The 24,069-nt window shown below is 33.7% G+C and overlaps 1 protein-coding gene across 5 annotated transcripts in view; it reads right to left on the bottom strand.

Moving 5' to 3' along the window:
* Positions 1–24,069, bottom strand: part of GPHN (gephyrin) — a 636,104-nt gene that overhangs the window by 307,707 nt on the left and 304,328 nt on the right. For all 5 annotated transcript variants that reach the window (XM_032623646.1, XM_032623644.1, XM_032623643.1 and 2 more), the window contains exon 5: positions 9,798–9,892. In XM_032623646.1, coding sequence (XP_032479537.1) covers positions 9,798–9,892 — 95 coding nt within the window. The remainder of the gene's footprint in view (positions 1–9,797; positions 9,893–24,069) is intronic.

The following is a 24,069-nucleotide window of genomic DNA, read 5'->3' as shown; positions in this document are numbered from 1 at the left end:
CTGGTTTAATTTCCACATATTTGTGGATTTTCCTGATGTTATTTTTTATTTATTTATTTATTTTTGGCCACATTGCATGGCATGTGGGATCTTAGTTCCCTGACCAGGGATTGAACCTGCAGTGGAAGTGTGGAGTCTTAATCACTGGACTGCCAGGGAAGTCCCTGATGTTATTGATTTCTAACTTCATCATTTTGTGGTCAGAGAATATACTTCAGATGACATTTACCTGTTTAAATCTATTGAGACTTATTTTGCAGCATAACATATGGTTTATTATAGGAAATGTCACATGGGAACTTCAGAAGAATGTATATTCTACTGTTGTTGGGTGGTATGTTCTTTATATGCCTGTTGGAGATAGCTGATTTATTGTGTTTCTCAACTCATATCTCCTTACTTATCTTCTGTTTGGCTTTTCTATCCATTACTGAAAGTAGGATATTGAAGTCTCCAACTACTATTGAAGAACCATCTATTTCTTTTCTTTATTTTAATAAATTTATTTATTTTTGGCTGCACTGGGTCTTCGTTGCTGTGTGCGGGCTTTCTCTAGTTGCGGTGAGCAGCAGAAACTCTTCATTGCGGTGCACAGGCTTCTCTTGTTGCGGACCGTGGGCTCTAGGTGCAAGGGCTTCAGCAGTTGTGGCTTATGGGCTCTAGAGCACAGGTTCAGTAGCTGTGGCACACGGGCTTGGCTGCTCTGTGGCATGTGGGATCTTCCCAGACCAGGGCTCCAACCCATGTCCCCTGCATTGGCAGGCAGATTCTTAACCACTGCACCTCCAGGGAAGCCCAGAACCATCTATTTCTTCCTTCAATTCCATCATCATCTATTTTTGTTATTTGTCTGTTATTAAGTATATAAATGCTTATCATTGTTATATCTTCCTATTCAATTGAAACTTTTATTACTATATAAATATCTTTGTCTCTTGTAACCTGTTTTGACTTAGGATATTTAACCTTTTAAAATTTAAAGTCTATTTAGTCTGATAGTCGTATAGTCAACCAGCTCTTTTGGTTAATATTTGCATGAATATCTTTTTCCATCCTTTAACTTTCAATATATTTGTGTCTTTGGATCTAAACCAAGAGTCTTGTTCACAGTATGTCATCAGATTATGCTTTTCTAACCATTGTGCCAGTCTGTATTATTTCTCGGGAGAGCTTAATCCATTTACATTTAAAGTAATTACTGATAAGGCGGAACTTACTTTTGCCATTTTGTTAACTGTTTCCTATATGCCTTATAGCTTTTTTTGTTCTTCATATCCCATATTAGTGTCTCTTTTTGAGTTTAGTTGTTTTTTTTAGTGAAATATCTTAATTCCCTTCTCATTTCTTTTCGTGTATATTTTATAGCTGTTTTCTTTGTAGTCACCATAGAAATTGCACTTAACATTCTAAAATTTAACAGTGTACTTTGCATGTATACCAGCTTAACTTCAATAGCATATAAAAACCCTCCTCCTAAACTGCTCCATCTCATTCCCTTTCAGTTATTGTTGTCACAAATTACATCTTTATACATTGTGTGCTCCAAAACACTAATAATTTTCTTATGCATTTAAATTGTAAAAATTTAAATAAAGAAAATAAAAAGTGGAATTACAAACCAAAATTTCAATAATACTAGTTTTTATACTTGTCCATATTTATACCTTTATTGGAGATCTTTTATTTCCTCTCAAGGCTTTCAGTTATTGTACAGTGCCCTTTTATTTCAACCTGAAGAACTCCTGTTAGCCTATTTTGTAGGTTGAGTGTAATAGTAATGAACTTGCTCAGCTTTTGTTTATCTAGGGATGTCTTAATTTTTCCTTCATTAAAAAAAATTTTATTTATTTATTTATAGTTTTGGCTGCGTTGGTTCTCCATTGCTGCACGTGGGCCTTCTCCAGTTGCAGCGAGCAGCAGCTATTCTTCGTTGCGGTGCATGGGCTTCTCACTGTGGTGGCTTCTCTTGTTGCAGAGCACAGGCTCTAGGTTTGCGGGCTTCAGTAGTTGTGGCATGCAGGCTCAGTAGTTGTGGCTCGTGGGCTATAGAGTGCAGGTTCAGTAGTTGTGGCACACAGACCCAGTTGCTCGTGGGCATGTGGGATCTTCCCAGACCAGGGCTTGAACCCGTGTCCCCTGCACTGGCAGGTGGATTCTTAACTGCTGTGCCACCAGGGAAGCCCTCTCCTTCATTTTTGAGGGACAGGCTTGCCAGTTATAGAATTCTTGGTTAACAGTATTCTCCTTTCATTACTTTGAATGTTTCACTTCCATACCTGCTTCTGGCCACCAATGTTTCTGATGAGAAATCAACTTATAATCTTTTGAGAATCTCTTGTATATGATGAGTGTCTTTGCTCTTGCTACTTTCAATATTCTCTGATTTTGGCTTCTAACAGATTGATTATTATATGGGCTTCTTTCAGCTTATCCTATTTGGAGTTTGATTTTTTTTTTTTTTTTTTTTTTGCGGTATGCAGGCCTCTCACTGTTGTGGCCTCTCCCGTTGCAGAGCATAGGCTCTGGATGCACAGGCTCAGCAGACATGGCCCACAGGCCCAGCCGCTCCGCGGCATGTGGGATCTTCCCAGACCAGGGCATGAACCCGTGTCCCCTGCATCGGCAGGCGGACTCTCAACCACTGCGCCACCAGGGAAGCCCCTGGAGTTTGTTTTTTATCTTGGATTTGCAGATTTATATCTTCCATGAAATTTGGGAAGTTTTCAGCCATTATTTCTTCAAATAATCCTCTGCCGCTTTCTCTCTTTCTTCTCCTTCTGGGATTTTCACAAAGCATGGTTTAATGGTGTTAGACCAAGAACTTAATGGTGTTCCACAGGTCTCTTAGGCTCTGTTCACTTTTATTCAATTTTTTTTCTTTCTGCTCCTCAGACTTGATAATTTCAATAGCCCTATCTTGAAGTTCACTGATTCCTTTTACTGAAACTGGTTCTGAATCCCTTTAGTGACATTTTTATTTCAGTTATATTTTTTAACTCCAGAATTTCTTTTTGCCTTTTTATTTTTTATCTTGCTACTTATGTTTACATTTTACTCATATCATTTTCCTGATTTTGTTCACATCTTTAGTAATTTGAGCATCTTTAAGACAATTGTTTTAAAAATCTCTGTCTAGTAAGTTTACCATCTGGTCATCCTAGTCAGTCTTTTCTGTCAATTTTTTTTTTTCTTTTAATGGGCCACACTTCTCTTTTTCTTTCTATATCTTGTGTTGTGTTGTTATTGTTGAAAACTGGGTATCTGAATCTTGTAATGTGGTAATTCTGGAAGTCACATTCTCCCCCTCCCTGCAGGGTTTGCTATATTTTTGATTGTTGTAGAGTGTCTCTGTGTTGGGATCAGTCTGAGGTGTAAACCTAAGGCCAACTCAGGTCTTTTCTGAGCCTGCATTCCTCTTTGGGCATGTGCAATGGCTTTTTAAATTCCCTTATGTATGTGGTTGCTCTTGAGTGTCCTAATCCTTAAATGTCTGGCTCCCAAAAAGGGTAAAAGAGAAAATTGTAAGGGAAAAAAAAAGGCACTGTCCCTTTAATTCCCCTTGAAGTCACTTCAGTTGGTGGGGGTTACAACAGCGGCCACCTGCCTTTGTCCGTACCCCTATAATCAAAGCAGTAATCCACAAATAGAACCTAGATTCCTGATATTTGAACGACAAGGTCCTAATTGCCCACTCTGGCTCCCACAAGCATGTTAGTGTGGCTGCCTGCCATGGGGTTGAGGGATTGGGGAGTGTATAGTTACAATTATTTTGGGCTGAAATTGACTAAAATTCACCATAGTTTACCAACTAAACCTACCCCTGGAAGCTGAAAGCCTTCAAATACACTCTAGATATCCAAAATTGTTATATCAGATTCTGTTAGTCAACTATTGTCTAGGTCAAGAAGTGGATTACTGGTACTTCCTCTCCATCGTCTTCTGCCCAGCTCCCTTCTACAGCCTTTTATAAGCTAAGTATATTTGGTTTTAGGTTAAAAAATAGAAGCACTTCAAGATGGCAATACTGTTGTTGTCAATTATTATTTTAAATGATCCATGTTGTTTTAACATGTATTAAATAATACTAGGGATAATTTAATTCACTGATACAAAAATTTAAATCCAGTATTTTTTTCCTTAAAAAACTTTTAAACAATATTAGCATGAAAGCATTTTTGGCACTGAATGGAAAAAGTTTACTCCTCCACAATAACAGTGCATGTGTTTTGAGTGTTTATGTTCAGTTACTGACTAGATGAAGCTGAGATCAAATTGGTAATAATGGTAGATAGTAGGGCAAACTGTAAGAAAAAAAGATTAGTCCTACTTCATATATTAAAAACTAACTAGAGACTTCATCTTCTATTTCATAAGATAGATATTATGGAAAATTCTATGTAACAAAAAAATAAGCTGAATATTTAAAACACAATTGAAAGATACGTTATGGAGTATTACGATGGCAAATCTCTTTATAAAATTAAAAACTCCTTATCACTTTTTCTTTTTATGAATTTAGATATTCATATGATAGTTTTTCTTAGTGAGTTAATCTATATAGGACCTCATAACATTTCCATGAGCTATGTGAAGGCACTAAAAAACTATGTAGAGATCACAAATCAAGTTAATGGCTGAACTGAGAATAAAACCAGGATAAATTATGTCTCAATGTGTAACCACAGTGGTTGCTCTATTACTGTCAATGATGCTTAGAAAAAAAAGTATTTGATCTCTTTAAAAAGTGAGTGGGGCATAAATTACAGATTTGGGGAGCTTATATGCTGAATTTCTGTGGGCAGTTCTATTAGCTCCTGGGACTGGAAGTGCTAAACCTAGCTGAGTAAATTTCCCAAGGTCACATAGATAGTAAATGCTAGGATATAAACTCAGGGATCTGATTTTTAAAATAGAGCTCTTTTTCTGTTGGTGTTGACCAACATAGTAGAACCTTAACTATGGCTCTGTCTCCTACTTATTGAGAACAGAAAATCAAAGAGTGACTACCTGAGAACTCTGAACATAAACAATAGCAGGCAAACTGGGGACTGAAGTCAGAACTTGAGTCAATAACCCTTAAGGGGGCTAATTCCAGTTACACAGCTGTACTACTGTGACTGTGATGGTGCAAGCACTAGAACCCGGTGAGAAGACCTATCTCTCTGGCTAAAGTGTAAAAGCTTGGGTGAGAGGAAGCTCTGTTATTATTTTTTTTTTTCCTTTTCTTCTGCCTTTGCCCTGAAGGTGTTCCAACTGTGCGGAATTGCATAATAGCACAGGGGATTAATACTCTACAAGAAATATCATCTATTTCCAGTTCCTTTAGCCAGAAGCTATTTCTTATAGAGTATTAACTGGGAACTGTAGAGTGTAGGGAAATTCTTGGAGAGGAGAGAGTTGGAGAAGGCGGATTCCTTAATTCTGCGAATGAACTGACACAAGTTCCAGGCTCACTCCTGAGCTAAGCACATGTAACAAACTCAAAGAATTATAAGAAAGGCTTTTAAAAACATAAGTAAAATATACTCCATTGCCCACACCTCAGGCTAACTCCTGAACGGTTCATGTGCTGGGCAGACCCGGACAGTATAGCAAAGGCTGAATCACCATCCACATAAGGTGAGACAAAATTTTCAATCTGAATCCAATCAGCTTGATTCCTGAAACAAATTAACTAACTAACTAACTAACTAACTAACTAACTCTCTCCAGAGGATTTTAACAGAGTCCAGAGTCTTAAAAGATAATACTCAAAATGTCCAGGGTACAATCCAAAATTACTCAACACAGAAAAGAATCAGGAAAATCTGAGCACTTCTCACAGAAAAAATCAACAGATGCTAAATTAACTCCAAGGTGATTCAGATACTGGAATTGTTAGAAAAATAATATTAAGCAGCTATTATAACCATTCTCCTTTTGAAATAAATGGAAAGATAAAAATTCTTAGCAAAGAAATAGAACCATAAAAAAGCAGCTGAATAGAAATTTTAGAACTGAAAAAATACTATATCTGTAATTTAAAAATGCACTGGAGGGACTTTCCCGGTGGTCCAGTGGTAAAGAATCTGCCTTCCAATGCAGGGTACGCGGGTTTGATCCCTGGTCGGGGAATTAAGGTCCCACATGCCGCTGGGCAACTAAGCCCATGTGCCACAACTACTGAGCTCGTGCGCCTCAGTGAGAGAGCCAGCGTGCCGCAAACTACAGAGCCCACGTGCTCTGGAGCCCACGTCACAACTAGAGAAGGGAAAACCCACACACCACAACTAGAGAGAAGCCTGTGAGCCACAATGAAGAACCCATGTGTAGCAATGAAAGATCCTGTATGCCTCAGTGAAGATCCGGCATGCTGCAACTAAGACCCAACGGAGTCAAATAAATAAATAAGTAAACAAATATTTTAAAAAATTCACTAGATAGGCTCAAAGGCAAAATAAAGATGAAAGAGGAAAAATGTCAGTGAACTTGAAGATAGATTAATAAAAACAATCTGAAGAATAGAGTAAAAATGAATAAAAAAAGTGAACATCAGAAACCTGTGATATGTTATCAAAAGACGTATAATCCATATCACAAAAGTACCAGAAGAAAATGAGAAAGAGATTGGTGCAGAAAAAGAAAAATCTGAAAAATAGCTAAAGATTTCCCAAATTTGGTTAAAGACATAAGTTTACAGATTCAAGAAGCTCTTTTAACCCAAAAGGATAAACTCAAAGAAAACCACACCCAGATACATAATAATCAAATTGTTGAAATCAAAAATAAAGAAAAAATATCTTCAAAGCATCCAGAGAAAAAAATCATACATATAAGGGAATATCAATTCAAAAGACTGTGGATTTCTCCACAGGAACCATGGAGCCAGAAGAGAATAGAATAACATTTTTTTAAATGCTGAAAGGAAAGAATTGTCAATCCATAATTCTATATCTAGTAAAAATATCCTTCAGGAATAAAGGTAAGAAAAAGACATTTCCAGATGAAGGAAAGCATTAAAAGGTTCTGCCAGCAGACTTGCTCTAAGAACTAGAATTCTGAACAAATAACAACACAACAGTGATCAACACTTAAACTTACTATGAATCAACTGTTCTGGGCACTTAAGCGGGCTAGTTTACTTAATGCAAGAAGGCTGGTACTACTAACATCCTCATTATAGAGATGAGAAAAAAACGATGTTATGTAACTAGTAACAGAACAAGAATAGAACTCAAGCAGTCCGAGTTCAGAGATGACACTCTTAACCTTTACTTGATGCAATCTTCCAACTTACTTGTACAAAAAAAACTGGAAAACTGGAAGATATTAAGTTAACCAAGCAGATGAAAACCATTTAAACAGATGTAGTAATTTAAAAAATTATTTTTATTTAATGCTGCTCTCTAGAGATAAAAATAGGAAGGCAAGGCACCAACTTGATGCATTACTTAACCTTGAAAAAAAATTCTATTACAGCTAGGATGAAACACTGAGTTATCAATAGGAGCCATAACAAGAAACATTTTTTTGAGTACCTACTATGTGTCAGAAATTGTTTTGGGGCTGAGGATATAAAATGAATAAGATAAAGCTGCTGTTCTTAATACAAATTTGGATTTTATACATATTAGGTAAAACAGACAAGAAAGTAAATAATTACAATATAGCACGTGTTATAATATAAGCATGTACAAAGCCCCAAGTACATACAAGGTAAAAATGCTAAACAAAGGAAGCATCAATCTAATCATGGCTGTTTACCATTTTTTTTAAACGATTTGAAAAGCACCAAAAAATAAACATTAAGGGAAATAGTCCACAATTCCCTTTTCCATAGCTCATGCCAACTACTATCTCTGTTTCAAATTTGTAAATAAACTCTCAGTTCAACAGGTAATGAACATAAAGAAAAGCCAGAAGAATCTGGCTGTGTATACCATGTGTATATAGAATCTGCTTGTGTATACTATGCTGTGTACACTTTAGTTTTCAAAGCCTTCAGCCTAAAGATGATGGACTTATTTCAAAATACTTAAAATCAGCTCTTGCTAACTTATTTCCCATTCACTCAGCAGTCTACTGCTCAGTAATTATGCGGATTCAGAAGGGAGAGGAGAAATTAATCCAGAAAAATCTTTCAATAAGGCAAAAGTGTTATTTCTATATTAGATCAAGAAAGCTATATTCAATTTAAAGAGTTACCTTAGCAGTTGTAAGGAACAAGTTCTCCAGATAAACTGGGGATCCTGAAGGTAAGGACCATTTCTTACTTTTCTTTCCATACTTACATCCCTAATGGTTAATGCAAGGCCTGGCAAATAGAGTATTATTATGTCTGTTGAATTAGATTTTTATTATAAAATAATTAACAAGAGGTAACGTTTAATTCTTTCTTGACTATATTCCTTGAATGCCAAGAAAGAGTTCTTTTATGTTCAAAGACTACTACTTAATTCCATAGAGAAAAGAGACCAAATGTGACCTTTGATCTCCTACAGTCAGGTAATATAAGTAAGGGTTAAAAAAAGAACAGCATAGGGCTTCCCTGGTGCCACAGTGGTTGAGAGTCTGCCTGCCGATACAGGGGACACGGGTTCGTGCCCCAGTCCGGGAAGATACCACATGGCACGTAGCGGCTGGGCCTGTGAGCCATGGCCACTAAGCCTGCGCGTGCGGACCCTGTGCTCCTTAATGGGAGAGGCCGCAACAGTGGGAGGCCCGCGTACCGCGCAAAAAAAAAAAAAAAAATAACAGCATAAAAGAATCAATGTGAGTTCATTAAAGACCAGCATGGACTTTTAAATTCAAAATCTCTATCAAGCTACTTTAGTTCTTTTTTTGCTCTTATTAAAATGAAATGTTATAATATAGTATTTGTAACAGGAAAGAAAATACAGTTAACTAATGACCCATTCACATTTCCCTGTAGCTGTGCTTCAAGTGGCTGACATTTATGGCATACAAACTTAGTCTAAGTAACAGAAAGAGCATTATAACTCATATTCTATGCATTCAATAGATATATTTACTTTTATATTCATATTGCACACAGGATCAATAAATGGTTATAAATAATGATTGTGAAACCCTGCAATTATAAAGTTGCTGTGTATTTTCTAGATTACTCTGAAATCAACTGTATTAATCAATGGTCATTAAATCAACAGATTCTCACTAAGTTGATATTTCTGTCTTTAACGTAAGTGATGTATGTTGTTCTCATTAAAGGGGATTTTAATCTAAGAATTGCTAAAATAATAACAAATAAATAACTAAACCATCAAATTGAGGATGGATGTCACCATCTAGGTCAACAAAGGCATAGTTTTAAATACACTAATTTAATATACTAGTAATATATTATTGATTGAGCTTCTTTTCATGACCACACATCAACATGCCTATTTACAAACTGACTTGTAAAAACTTATTAAAAAAGACTCTACTTCTTAGTTTTACTAAATTAGTATTTAATGACAACTAAGGGAAATTAATTGATGATTATAATCACACAAAAAAAGAATATTTTACATCTTAATAAACTGGACTCTTCTTGGTGTTATAACTGATAACTTTTAGCAGTAATACAATATTTTCTAAAAGTTTCAACACAATATGCAAAAACGAACAAAAAAAGAACTTGAAAGAAACTGTGGCCAATATTTAACTAGACAGGATACTGAGACTCATAACTCTGGGAAATAAGCGGGGCAAAATTAAGTGGTATGACTGGAGTTTCTTAGGTTTATCAGTCTATTGTAGTGATTAGTGGTATGGAATTAATTTTCTTTGCAACATGTTGGTGACTTTCTTACCTAGAGAGCATGCCCAGAGGTGTAACATTAAGTGATCCCATCAGCATTGCCAGGGCCATCCCTGGCGCTTCCCGTTCTATTACTTCTTTTGTGGCCTGTAATTAAAGATTAAATAGCAGACTGAGTGAAATTAACCAAAAGTAAGGAAGGCAGAGTAGTAAAACTAACTTAATTATAAATCATGCTATCTATAAACCATACTTAGTAGTTCTCCAAATATTTTAAGGCATCAAGACTCAATTCTTTGGGACCACTGAATAAAAGCTGAGGACCAAAACATCAAGGGAGCTTTTACATTAGCAGACCTTTCTTATCCCTTACAATTCAGAAGTATTTAATAGAAATTTCATCTTGCCTAATAACCTGTATTTTAAAATTAAGCCTCAGATTGCTATAAGAGCTCAATAGATTTTCACAGAATAAAAAATCTGGGTAGTTTTCTTTGTCTATTACTCTTGAAATAATTAGTCCGTAAAAACCCAAGGTCACCTTGTATCTCTCCTAGCTCTATGATTTTATGATATAATAAATGGAACTCAAGAAATCATCGAGTCAACTTTCCCCATAAATTGGGTAGAAGAAAAACTCTAGATTTACCATTTCCATATCTTCGATATAAATGAACTGATTGTTTTTAAAAAAGAATTAATGAAGTGATAGGCTTTAACTATATAATAGAAGTTTTAAGATAGGGCATTCTTAAGACAAGTGTGGTTAAACCTCGAATAAGGTACTGAAGGAGGCAAGAAAATTTGATTTTCTAAAGGTCAATGAAAATAGGCATATATTTATCATAATGTGATGGTAAAGATATGTTTTAGGCTAAAGTTGGGAGTGAAACACATGACTTAATCCATTTCTAATCCTCTTTCTACATATGTAGCAGGTTACAATAACTGGGAGCAACACAGGAAGAAAGCTTGCAAAATAAAGTATTACAGTAAGTAAGAAGCAAGGCAAACAAAATAAAAAGTAAGTTATGGAAAAATATTGTGAAAGATTGATAGTTCAATATTTCATTAGAAGTCGAGTGATCGTCCTAAGTAAAATCACTGTTCTAGGCAAAATTTAGGTTGGTAAATATCTCACCTAGCCTAATAACCTAAACTTTAAAATGAAGCCTCAGATTGTTATAATAGCTCAATAGATTTTTATAGAGTAAGAAATCTGGGCAGAGCAGTTAAAATGCACCAAGTATGTGTTACATGCCAGTTGATGTTATAAACTTTTAAGATGCATATAAATTAGTTAATCCCTTATAATTATATAGAATAAAGGATTACTGGAATTGATGTAATCTACTGGTTCACTGAATCCCAGCATAATGCAATATTTAACAATGTCAGAAATTTTAAAGGAAAATTAACACTACCATAATGCTTTTCAATAAACCTGCTTTAAAAATAAGGGGCCAGCAGGAAGGAGAAAAGAACATACTTAAATTTCTAAGTTTGGGAGTTAACTACTTTCATTAAAATATCAATATATAGCTGAAAATTGTAGAGCTAGTGTTATATATAATCTATCCCATGTTTTCCAAATTTAATAAATCCGATATGATTTTGAGGTCTCCTGAGAAGAAACACTATTTCCATGTTAAAATTGCTTCACTGAAGTTTACAACTTCTTCTTAGGGACCTTAAAATCTTAGAGCCCTAAAAATCAACAAAGGGATGTTACTGAGAACAATCTTAAAACAGCTCTTTGTATACGGTTAATATTTATTTCATTATCTGTTTGAAAAAGTCACCTAAGCAATGCGTGACATTTAATGAATTTGAGGGTCCACATAAAGATGATATACTCCAAAGTATAGTAGCACACGTTATTTAAGGACAAAGGAAGAAAATATCAACAGAGAAGTGACAGAGGAAGTCTTTCACTTACATACTTCAAAGCACAGCATTTATCCATCCATACAACAAATACTTATTAAGCACCTACTATGTACTAGGTGGTATTCTATGCAATGATGTTGCAGTAGTGAGTAAAACTTGTAAGAGTGTGCAAACTCACTGTTATCTAGTACATGAAAAACTCAATTGACAAATTACATATGAGAATTACCTAAAAGAAATGTAATTCATTCATTTTTCGAGATACTCTAAAATATACCATTGGATTTAGCCAGACCACAGTGGTCTACCTGAAAAGGCTCATCCACTTTTAAAAGAATTGTTTTACTGGACTTTGCTTTTATGGTATGCAGGTGGATACAATTAAATGGCTCAGTGAAACTCATATTTATTTTAGCGAGTATTTGAGACCATTGCTCACCACACTGTACTGAGGTCCTCTTTAGGAGGACCTGTAGGAGAAATTTCCTCTTATGTATTACAACTAGGAATGGGGTACACTTCTGTGATACCAGTTTGTCTTTAAAATTATGATGACTGTGAATCAAGTTACCTTTGAGAAGAGAGACTAATTTATGAATATTTTTTAGTAGGCTTACTGAATACAACCCAATTTCATCTTATTTTTCCTTGCCCTATTTTTCCATATTTATCTTATTAAAAGTTCTGTTGTATTTTATGTATTTGGCTAAACCATCTTAAATACTTTTTAGGGTATTAGTAAATATATGGATAATAGATGGATGAATGAATGTATGTATTCTTACACAGGGGTCTTCATCATTTTCCAAACATAATTTAGGGAGGACAGTTAATTCTTTCTGAAGACTTTCTAGACAATGTTGGCCTATAGACATAAATCTTGTACAGCATAGAACATAAGAGGAAAATATATATTGTGGTGATGCCACTACAAGGCATTGGTGTTGACAGGGGTGAGTGAGGAGGGAGACCCTCTCCAGGACTAGACACAAAGCAACTCTTTTGCTATATATTCCTAAATAATGCACAAATATAGTCTTTCTTACATCTATATCAAATACATCTTTTCCATAAAACATCAGAACCATTCTATTTACTTTTTATTTTCTCTTCTTCTGTTTGGTGTAGCAAAAAGATCACCATCTGTGAAGTCAGACAATACCACCATACAATTAAGGTCTGGAGAGTAAGGACTGGATCTGTTGAAGCACCTACCATAGTGTCCAACATACAGAACGTGCACTCAATAAATATTTGTTGAATAAAGGAGTGAACAAATGAACCCATATAGGCTTGAAACCCGGCTTTGTCACTTAGTTGCTCTGTGAATTAGAACAAATTAGAACAAAATATTTAATATTTAAAATATTTAATCTCTCTGAGCTTCAGTGTATTTATGAATAAAATGGATGTAATAATAAAGCATACCTACATTTTATGAGAATTAAATGATGTAAGTAAATCACCTAGCATAGAGTAGGTATTCAATACATGTCAATTTTCTCTATGCCTCTGCTTTCCAATTGTTACATCCTTGTATAATTTTGATTATACCAGTTAAAGAAGAGAAATAATACAAAATCCAGAAACCAAACCTAGAAACAGTGGTTGAGAACCAAAGATGAGGGGAAAGAGAACAGAGAGCAAGAACCTAAATGTAAGAACATTGACAAGTTGGGGGCAGAAAGAAGAATACTGAAATAATGGTATCTAAAGGGAAGAAACAGCCAAACGAGATGGAAATTGGAAGATGGACAGGAGGGCAAGAGCTGGGTGAAAACATCTGTAAACTGTAAATGGAGAGGCTCAACTAGAAGGCAAAGAGCAAGAGAGTAAAAGTTAGTTTAGAATAAAATGAGAAAAAACTATCTGTCGAACTTACTAGAAAATCCAAACAGAAGAGTGGTTTTAACAAATGTAGCTTTATTCCTTCAATCATATACATTAGGATGACAAGCACAGATAAATGAAGGTTATCAGTACTTGTTAACAAGTAGATAACAAGCAATCATTATCAATGGACTATTCATAATCAATGGCAAAAAAAGATGCCATTAAAAGTTTGAAATCCTTTTTTCTTAGTTTCCTTCCGTTTCCCACATTTTTAAAATAAATTATTAAGTTTGATTACCAAATTCTGTTTTTCCTTGAGCAATAGTAGAAATTTATATTCTTACTTCAGATATAACCTTTTTTGGACTAGTAGATTCCAAAATAATGAGGTTTAATTGGATTTAGCTATACTCTTTAAATAAGACATTTTATTTTTAACTTCTAAATACTTTCTAAACTTTGAAGGTTGCAATTTCCTACGCCAAATCACTTATTGTGATTTTTTCTTTTACCCTTGACACTTTGAAGATAACATGAAAGTCAGAAAGATGCTTCAAAGACTACTCAAGTTGCAAAAAAGGGTGTCATAAACAATGATTCTATAGTCCAGGGAAATTGTCAATGAAGTTCAAGTCCATTTTTAACCTTCATAGGAAAAATTACCTTAAAAAACATTATTGCTAAAAGTCAATTTTAAGTATGCACAGGACACACAATAGTTAAATGTAAATGTGCAGAAATTTCTTGTATGCATGGTGGTGGTGAAAAATCACTTAGTGCTTTTACTTATGTTTCTAGACATACTTTTATTAACAGGTATAATTTATGCATTAATATTTACAGGCTTGTTACTTGACCATGTAGATTTAGTACAATTTCCTCCTAACAACTACTACAGTGCCCTCTGCTGATTAAATAATCTTAAATAACAAAGACTATCTTTGAAACAGTATCTAATGGGTACTAATAACCTTGTTAAGCTATCAAGGTGGGATATGATTACAGCAGTGGTTCTCAAACTTTAGTGTGCATCAGGATCTCCTAGAAACCTTGTTAAATGCTGATTGCTGGGCATACCCAGAGATTTTGTTCCAGAATGTCTGGCTAGGGTCTCAAATTTTGCATATCTAACAAGTTTCCAGGTTATGCTTGTGATGCTGGTCAGAGGACTACACTTTGAAAAACAGACTGCAGATAGAAGGAATGAGGTAGATTCATGATAATGTACACAACTTGTTCTAATATTCATAATCACCTTATATTCAACTTTGTAAAATAGATTGAAATAAATGTGAGGATCCTTCATCGGAGCAAAATATAGACCTAGTGAGGAGATAAATTAGGTAAAAATAGGCAGTTTAATGCCAGCCAATCAAACTTTCCTGACTCTATCCATTAACATCAGCCAAATACATTTTCTTGACTCAAACACATAAATTTTATTTTACACTTTAATAAAAGGTTATAATAAACAAACAATTCAGATCTTGTCTCTATATGTATCCTATGGTACAGAGAAGCTATCTTTAATATATTTTTTTCTCAGGACTATACATGATGAATAAAATTTACATAGATGACTAACTCATAGGGATGTTCAAGGAACACCAGCTATAAATTTACTCTTTTCTCTCCTCATTTAAGAAGCAGAGCAGAGTGGAAGTAAGAGTTGCAGTATTATAAGGGCAGTCTTTAATTTATTCCACTTGATTAAAAACATTCATATACAGATTTTGTTAATTTTATATTACTAATTACAAACACCTTTCAACTAATCATGTCATTGTATTGTAACAGTGTGACTAAGTGGTTAAAGACTACTGCTACAAAGAAGAAGCTGCAACTAAGTAATGAAAATATTTATTCCAGTTTAATTTGAGAGTTATGAATGCACTGGTAATGTATTTCTCTTCCTTGGAGCTTTAGCCTTCTTAAATATTTACATCTTTTTCCACTCTTGGAAGAAGCAGAAAGCTTTTCAAAATGGAGATACTCCATTTTGTTTTTCAGTTAAAGTGGTACAATATTTAAGTAAGATCTGGTTATAATGAAAGATCAAAGGAGACAGTATAATTATAGAGAAAGAAACAAAAAAATAAAAATAAAAATTTAAGTACTCCAGGCAATTTCATCGTCCATTCCATTCAACGAACATGTACTCTGCAATGAGCATGAGATGTTGAGTGAAGAGTCTACTGTTTCCATTGTTCATCTCAACCCTTATTAAATAACCAAGTTGAGTATATGTATAGCAGTGAGTACTCCAAAGTTTTATAATTTATTTACCCAGTGAGTACTTTTTCATATTATTTTCCTCATTTATCTAAATATTGATAGTCAAATTATCAAACAAAAAATCAGGGAACTCAAATGGGTGAATTATTTTTTATAAGAGATTTTCACAAGAATAGCACTTATCTTTATAGTCTACTTATAAATTGTACTATTTTATATCTCATTCCAGGAAAAGGGAGAAAATAGTGGTATTTCTATGGATTATTAGCATTTTTATATATGCATTACACTTTTATTCATTTTTGGCACTATGTGAAAAATAATAAAGTTCTCCTTTATTGTAGGTTGTTGGTTACATGTCCTTTAATCTATAGAGAAGAAAATGTTATTCATTCATGTTCTTCAAAAGTTGATATATAGATATGGAAAAATATCATGTTTCTCAAATCTGAAGAAAGATGAAGTAGAAAGATGATCCAATTTGAAATTGTACTGAAAGGCTGTTGTCTGGTCAGTTAACTGGTGAATGTATAACCCAGCTTCTTTACTCCAGCTACTTTGGAATTTTGTTTTTTAAATGTAGTTAGTGGTGTATAATATAAGTAGAAACATAAGAGCTACCTAAAAAAATCTATACATTGGATTTCCACTCTATTGATGGTCACACATAATTACTTGGTTTACTAAAAGCAGTGTAAGTTTTTAATGTTCATATAACAACATAATTTAAGCCATTCTTAAACATCTTAATTGAGAATAAAGGAAATAAGCTCCTACTTTAGACTTATAAATACTATTTGCAAATGACTCACTGCCAATTGATTTTAGAAAATCTAAAACTTTGCTCTTTTGCCTTAAGATACAATAATTCTCACTGGTGGCCTCTTTAGGAAGTATCCACATTAGAAACACGTAATTATCACATCTGCAGTTCTCTTGCGACAAAACTAGATTCTCACCAAAACAGACACATGTGAAAAAGTGAGAGGAAGAAATAGGTGAGGTAAAGGAAAGAGTGAGTGGAAGAACTGCTAAGAAAAGAGAAAAACCAAAAACAGCTCATTCCTATTTTAATATTATTATAAGGTGTTGCATTTTGTCTTCTCATACCACCCTCAGTTTTAAAATTACAGGCCAACTGGGAAAGATGGAAATGAGTACAGTACTTCCTAAAAGCAAAGAAATCCAATATTGCTGTTGTCTTGCGATAAGCTTAACTTAGTAGAAGTTTCAATAGTAAAGATGAGAGAAAAATCCATACACATTAAGTATTTGGAGGCTATGACATGCTGTAGCTTGAATTAAATAACTTGTTCTCTTACAGTTTTGCTCATCTAAAGATGGATTTTAAAGCTACTAACCTCTCACTTTATGATCAGGCTTTTTATTCATCATCTATAACCTAATAGCCCTTCATTATTCACATATTAAATAAATATAAGCTTTTGTTCTTATGCCTCCAGAAATTTATCCATCTCTCAGTTTCCCATTTGTAAAAAGGGGTAATGATATTTGTTATCCATCTTATAAAACTAAATTGTTAACACTATAAAGCAATTTTAGTTAACTAAAAGGATGTCATATTTATAATGCTAGTATGATAACATTATATATAACATAAATTTATAATGCTGTGGAAAAGCTCTTATTTCTCTTATTGCACTGGAGAGCTAAACATGAATACTATTATTTAGCAACATAATTTAATAATAGGAGAAATATTCACATCAGAACATTTTATTTATGGAGCCTTTCTTACAAAACATCTATAGAAATTCTCTGTTTAAGCACAACATATTCCTATATTACATAATACAGAGGAGACATATTTTATTATCTTTTTGTAAGTGAAGAAATAGACACACTAATAAATTCTATGAATAATGCAAAGCCACACAGTAAATCAATAAAACTTAGGCCTGTAGACTCCAATTCTGAAATTAATCCATTAAATCTATTATATGTTTTCAGTTTACAAGGTATTGTAAACTGTATATGTTTATGTCATATGTATATGTCCTATTCAGACATAGGAAGGATCTTTGTACTTTACTTAAATGCGACAGAACATAAAAATGCTCAGTATCATTCCTAACATGTAGTAAGTGCTTAACAAATGTTGAATACTATGATTTGTACTGAAACAAAAGTCTAAAGTCACTTATGTCATACAAGTTGCTGTAATGGACTACAGTCAAAGCAATTGTGAAAACTGAATAGTTCTACCAGAAGCAGTACAGGATAGAAGTTATGGGCACGTTTGTTTTTGAATGTGTGTGAATTACCAGATGTCTGAAGATTGCAATATGCTAGCAATAATCTTGAAAACTTAATGAAGATTTATCAAGAAACAGCAGTTTTGGAGATACCAATGACCAGGAATATAGCCTTGGACATTACCATAAAACCTCCAAAGTAAACTGGGAAAAGAAAATGAGAAGATTATAAATATATTTTGAAGAAAAAGAACTAACAGCACCTCCTGCATTTATGCTTTCACCTAAGTCCAATAGAAAACAGCTATGTAATTACATACGTAAGCAAAGATGAAAAAATATAAGCAAGTATCCATAACTACTTATGGTAAATAAATTGTTCAAATTGGTAAGCCAAATAAGTTTATATAATTTTTTAAATTTCCATAACAACCATACATTACAAATTAAGGCTGTGAAAACAACATCAGACTGACAAGTCAGAATGGACTTGGACCCAGGATGTTGTAAAATAGGGGAACGCAAAGAGGCAACATTTGACTCAAGTTAATGCTCTGCTGCTCATACTAAACAGAGGGGTCTTATCATAATCACTTAAAATCAACAACATTATACTGTATAGTAGAAAAATCTGCTTTGCAAGAGTCTCTCAAAAAAAAGAATGAAAAATAAAAAATAACTCAGTGAGTTACAACCTGGAAGACATATAAAAGCAAGAACACATTATTTATTAAATAAAATTGATATAAGTCAGATGAAAGAAAATCTTTACCTTTATTATAATGGAAGAAAAATCTCTTAACAAGGACTTAAAAATAATGAGAGGTCCAATTTTTAAAAACTATTCTAAAGAGTTGCAGCTATCCTTCGCCAATGAAAAAGGTAAAACTGTAGGAATGCAAAAAAGATTAAAAAACTTCTTAAAAAGTTAAATAACAGCTCTTCTATACACTCTAATTTGAAAGATAAAAGAAATATTTTATTCTATAATTATGAGATTCTTCCATGGAATCGTAACTTACATATTTGTGTGTGTGTGTGTGTATACCCTTGTGTATACACACACAAATATATTTTTTTGGTATGGAACTTAGAGCTGATATCTTAGAATCAGGATCTATAATTTAAGCTCTGAAGATCACAAACTCTTTTCAGAACATCCAGACTATGATGCTTAGAATAAGGTAGTTCACTATCCAAATAAAGCCTATGTTGCCTTCAAGTCTGAGATTTAGAAGTCAGAATAGAGTCCATCCTTGAACAAAACAATTACACTTCATAAAACTGAGGATAATGTATATGTGTGTGTACACACAAGTACATGTCTTAGAACTGGAGTTGAGTTCTTTAGGTTAGGGCTATAAGCAACTGAATAGTTGACTTTATTAGGGCAGCTGGTGGGAATGGGGAAGAAGAAATTGGTTCTATCTACCATCACTAAACAAATCCCATCACCTAGTCAGAATGAGTAGAAATGACCATTTCTACTAACATGCAAACAACATACACAAGAATATACACACACACTCCTGAGGCTGCTCATTTACAACACTGCCTCTTTCAATGCTACCTTGATGTTCATTTTGGCCCAATTATATGCTTTACCCCTAACTGTACCCCTAAGTGTAGCTCAGCATATGGTAGGCTCAAACCAAATACACAAGAATCAACAAACAAAGGATATAAAAAATTCAGGTTTATAAAACAAACCTGAAAGATTTGGTAACCAGATAGGTAATTATGAAAAGAGTTAACTCAGATCTTCTCTTCACATAATAAAAATTAAGTATCCAAGAGTAGAAGGTGCCCAAAGTAGGAACATTAACTGGGGCAGATGGAAGTTGACATTTTGCTCAATCAATACTATAATAGGAAGGGCAGACGTCTATACCTAACCAAGTTTGTCTCTAGAGAAAGGAAAGAAAACAAAGAAATAGGTGGGGATGTGGAGAGTGGCAACACTAGATTCTGTCATGTCCTGGTTTCCCAGAGGAGTCTTTGTTTTTTCCTTCTTTTTCTTTTTTGAACACAAGTTTCCCAGAAGTTATCAGACTTTTTAGAATTTTCTGTGAATAATTTTCAGATACCACCACTTCTGCAAATTCTCTATTTTTTAAAAGCTTTTTATGTTACAACATGATGGGTGCACTTAAGGAATATTCTCCTTAATCTTTCTGACCTGTCTCTGATCTCCAGGAGCAATGACAAGAAAGCATCAAAGAGAAACAGCAGTTGTTTAAACTTGGAAGGAATCATTAAAAAAGAATGAAATTATAGTATTAATTTCCAGCATCTCAAAATAAATGTGGCCTAAATCAATCAGGGAAAATGTAGATTTACTCTTAAAATTATTTATTAAAATGGAGGGTAGGTCTGAGTTGTTCTTGTGTCATTGGCAGAGGTAGGTTAGGAAGCTAAATAAATAGTAATTAATAGAAATCCAAAACATTAAAGACTATTTAAAGCAGTAAAGACTATTTAAAGCAAGGGACACACTCCTGGGCATATTTAAAGCAATAAAGACTAGTTAAAGCAAGGGACACACTGCTGGGCATATATCCGGAAAAGACAAAAACTCTAATTTGAAGAGATACATGCACCCCAATGTTCATGGCAGCACTATTTACAATAGCCAAGACATGGAAGCAACCTAAATGTCCATCTACAGAGGAATGGAGAAAGATGTGGTATGTGTGTGTGTGCATAATGAAATATTAATCTGCCATAAAAAAGAATGAAACATGATAGATCTAGAGACTATCATACTAAGTAAATCAGATAAATACAAATATCACATGATATCACACACGTTGGAATCTAAAAAAAATGATACAAATGAACTTATTTACAAAACAGAAATAGATGCACAGACATATTGATAGAAAACAAACTTATGGTTACCAAAGGAGAAAGGGCGAGGAATAAATTAGGAATCTGGGATTAACAGATACACACTACTATATATAAAATAAATAAACAACAAGGACCTATTGTATGGCACAGGGAGCTATATTCAGTATCTTATAATAACCTATAAAGGAAAGGAATTTGAAAAAGAATAAATATATATATCTGTAACTGAATCACTTTGCTGTACACCCGAAACATTGTAAATCAACTATACTTCAATAAAAAATACAAAAAAAATAAAGCAAGAGACAAATGATATGATATGACACAATCATTATCATAATTGAAAAGTAACCTCAAAATTACTTACATGCTACTTCATAGAAATATGAGACACTATATTGTTTTCAATCTAATATGATATATTCTGGGCATAAATCTTTACAGATAAAGGGAAACTGCTTTTGGTTAACTATGGATAACGTTGACATGAGTCTCAAAAATCAGTGAGTTTTCAATGCTGGCATATTAAGATCATTCTATGGATTGCTCTCAAGATTTTTCAAAGTTTACCAATTAAATAAAACAGTAAAATTATTATAAGTGAGAAGCAAAATTACAATGTGGGAGAAGCATAGCTTTTAATATATTATTTTTACTATTTGAAATATACTATTTTTATTACATGATGGAAGAGTTTTATTTATTTTTTAGGGATGTCAAATAAAACACAGGATATCCATTTAAATTTGAATTTCATAAGTGAATAATTTTTAGCTTAAGTACTCCCTAAATATTGAATGGGCATATGTATGCTAAAAACATACCTATTTATCTGAAATTCAGATTTAACTGGGAGCCCTGTATTTCTTTCCTTCCTTTCTTCCTTTCTTTTTTCCTCCCTCTTTCCCTGTCTCCCTCCCTTCCTTCATTTCTTCCTTCTTTCTTCCCTCCCTCCCTCCCTTCCTGTTTTATTAAAGTACAGTTGATGTACAATATTATATAAGTTACAGGTATATAATAGAGCAATTCACAATTTTTAAAAGTTATACTCCATTTATAGTTATTAAAAAAGTTGGTTATATTCCCTGTATGGTACAATACGTCCTTGTAGCTTATTTTTTATACATAATAGTTTGTACCTCTTAGTCCCCTGCTCCTATTTTGCCCCTTCCTCCTCCACCCTCCCCATTGGTAACCACTAGTTTGTTCTCTATATCTCTGAGTCTGCTTCTTTTTTGTTATATTCACTAGTGTGCTGTATTTTTTACATTCCCCATATAAGTAATAACATGATGGAAGATTTTTAAAAATTGTTCCTCAAAACATCAAAGTGAGAAGGCAGGTAGCAGTAGAAAAATAGAAAGTATTAAATATTATATTAGGAAGAGAAAATAATACAATATTTAGATATTTAATTCAGTTTTGAAATATTCATTTTAATATTAGTAAAGAAAGTCAAACATGATTACTAAGTTTGAAGCATCTAAGATATCTTCATTCAGGAAAACATTTTGTAACTTTTAATACAAACCACAAATGTAACAGGTACATGGTATCCTATGTAATAGGTACATGGTATCCTATGATAATATTGTTGTCCTGACCTAATGAATATGGTCTAACTGCTCTCTATCCAAAATTTTAGAAGAAGTTTTTGTAGTATATTGTGACCCTCAAAATAAACACTTCACACATGTCACAAAATGAAACCCTGTACAAAATAATTTCCAATATAACTTCTTTAATACTTTTAAGATATTATTCTATTATCTATTTTATTCCAATGTTGCTTAAAAGCCTGCTGTCATTCCTATATAAGTGATCTGTCCTTTCTCTCTGACTACTTTTAAAATCTTCTCAGTTATTTTGGTTCTAAAGTTTTACTCTTATGTATTTAGGCATCAATTTATTTTATTTATCCTTCTTGAGAAACACTATTCCTTCAGGATCAGTGGATTCATGTTTTTCCATCAGTTCTGTAAAATTTACAGCCATCATCTCTTTAATCATTGCCTTTCCTCCATTCTCTTCTTTTGGGGCTTTGATATAATAATGTATCTTGGACCTACTCATTTCATTCTCTATAACCTATGTCTCTCTTTTTTCCATTACATCATCACTCTATGTAATTGTTTCCACATGAGGTAATTTCCTCAGGTACATAATTCAGTACACTAATTCTCTCTTCTACTGGTTCAATCTGCTGTTTTCTCTGTTCTTAAAGTTTTTAACTTATGTTTTCTTATTGCTAAGAGTCCCATTTTCTCCCCATTTGCTCATTCATAAATGATGGTCTCTTGTTATGTTTTCACCTTTTAAGTATTGGGTTGGCCAAAAAGTTCCTTCGGCTTTAAAGTAAAACTAAAAAGACACATTTTCATTTTCACCAAGAACTTTATTGAACAATGTACTCACTGTTTTGTTCCACTACCTTCTGCCATTTTTCAGGCAACTTCATAATTCCATATTCCTCAAACTTTTTATCTTTTTTGAGCAAAGAACTTTTCCAGGCACCTCTTACAGTCTTCCAGGGAATTGAAATTTTTTTCATTAACAGAATTTTCTAAAGACCGAAATAAATGGAAATCTAAAGGTGCAATGTCTGGTGAATATGGCAGATGAATCAGAACTTCCCAGCCAAGCTGTAACAGTTTTTGCCTGGTCATCAAAGAACATGTGGTCTTGTGTTATCCAGAGGGAAGATTATGTGTTTTCTGTTGACTAATTCTGGAAGCTTTTCATCCAGTGCTACTTTCAGTTGGTCTAATTGGGAGCAGTACTTGTTGGAATCATTTGGTTTTCCGGAAGGAGCTCATAATAGAGGACTTCCTTCCAATCCCACCATACACACAACATCACCTTCTTTGGATGAAGACTGGTCTTTGGTGTGCTTGGTAGTGGTTCAGTTCGCTTGCCCCATGATCTCTTCTATTCCACATTATTGTGCAGTATTCACCTTTCATCGCCCCTCACACTTTGTTTTCAAAACAGAATGTTTTTGTTATGTTTAAGCAGAGAATCGCATGTGGAAATACGGTTAAGAAGGTTTTTTTTTCCCTTATGTGGAACCCAAACATCAAAGCGATTAACACAACCAAGCTAGTGGAAATGATTTTCAGCGCTTGATCTGGATATTTTGAGTATGTTGGCTATCTCCCAAGTGGGGTATAATGATTGTTCTCAATTAATGTCTCGATTTGATTGCTATCAACTTCAACTGGTCTACCCGACCGTGGAGCATCGTCCAGTGAGAAATCTCCAGTAGTAAACTTTGCAAACCTCTTCTGACACCTTCAA

This window comes from Phocoena sinus, chromosome 2 (assembly GCF_008692025.1).
Source record: "Phocoena sinus isolate mPhoSin1 chromosome 2, mPhoSin1.pri, whole genome shotgun sequence".
Classification (NCBI taxonomy): Eukaryota; Metazoa; Chordata; class Mammalia; order Artiodactyla; family Phocoenidae; genus Phocoena; species Phocoena sinus.
This window is presented reverse-complemented; position numbering and strand designations above follow the sequence as displayed.